We start from the raw sequence: 1,137 nt of genomic DNA, 5'->3' as shown, positions 1-1,137 counted from the left end.
AGATGCTGATTGCAGCCATGAAATTAAAAGACGCTTGCTCCTTGGAAGGAAAGTTATGACCAACCTTGATAGTATATTAAAAAGCAGAGACATTACTTTGCCAACCAAGGTCCGTCTAGTCAAGGCAATGGTTTTTCCCGTGGTCATGTATGGTTGTGAGAGTTGGACTGTGAAGAAGGCTGATCGCCGAAGAATCGATGCTTTTGAACTGTGGTGTTGGAGAAGACTCTTGAGAGTCCCTTATACTGCAAGGAGGTCCAACCAGTCCATTCTAAAGGAGATCAATCCTGGATGTTCATTGGAGGGACTGATGCTGAAGCTGAAACTGCAATACTTTGGCCACCTCATGCGACGAGTTGACTCACTGGAAAAGACTCTGATGCTGGGAAAGGTTGGGGGCGGGAGGAGAAGGGGACGACGGAGAATGAGATGGCTGGATGGCATCACCGACTCTGTGGACATGAGTTTGAGTGTACTCCGGGAGTTGGTGATGGACAGGGAGGCCTGGCGTGCTGTGATTCATGGGGTTGCGGAGAGTCGGACACGACTGAGCGACTGAACTGAACTGAGGATTTATTTTGGTGAGCATGATTAAGGAGGAGACAGTACCAATGCTGTCATGAATGCAGGGCCTGCCATTTGTCCAGGGAACCACGATTAGGGATGTATTTGACCCCACAGCCATCCAGGATAAGCTGTTTTTCTGCCACCATGTTTTCAAATTCATCCTCATTAAACTTAGTAAATCCCCACTTCTTGAAGCTGTGGATTTTCTGGCGGCCAGGGAACTTGAACTTGGCCCTGTAGAGGACCTCAATAACATGCTCTTTGTTCCATAGCTTGGTGCAAATAGACATTATTTCTTGGCCCTGGGTCTTTCCAAAGGCACCATGCATACCTGTCTGGAGCCTACCCTGGGGAGAGCAGGCCAGTCATGATGCCCACTAGAAAGAATTGCCTACGAGGTCCTTTAGGAAAAACTGTACAGGCAACAGGTTACTTATACTATGGAGGAGGCTTATAATTTTTTTTTAACCAGTCCCTTATTGATGGGCATTTGGAATCTTTTCAGTCTTTGGCCCATTATAAACAATGCTATAGTGAAAAATAAATTGTTTTGTAATTGTGCAAGTGTAT

The 1,137-nt window shown here is 46.2% G+C and overlaps 1 protein-coding gene across 1 annotated transcript; it reads right to left on the bottom strand.

Annotated features, from left to right (window-relative positions):
• Positions 1 to 617: 617 nt before the first annotated feature.
• On the bottom strand, positions 618 to 896 carry LOC148777316 (large ribosomal subunit protein uL16-like). Its single transcript, XM_088837775.1, has one exon. The coding sequence runs from the start codon at positions 894 to 896 to the stop codon at positions 618 to 620; it is 279 nt and encodes a 92-aa protein (XP_088693901.1).
• Positions 897 to 1,137: the final 241 nt, after the last annotated feature.

The sequence above is a fragment of the Moschus berezovskii genome, chromosome 7 (assembly GCF_049115385.1).
Source record: "Moschus berezovskii isolate FMDL1 chromosome 7, NW_MosBer_1.0, whole genome shotgun sequence".
NCBI lineage: Eukaryota > Metazoa > Chordata > Mammalia > Artiodactyla > Moschidae > Moschus > Moschus berezovskii.
The sequence above is the reverse complement of the archived record's forward strand: the minus strand, read 5'-3'. Positions and strand labels throughout refer to the sequence as shown.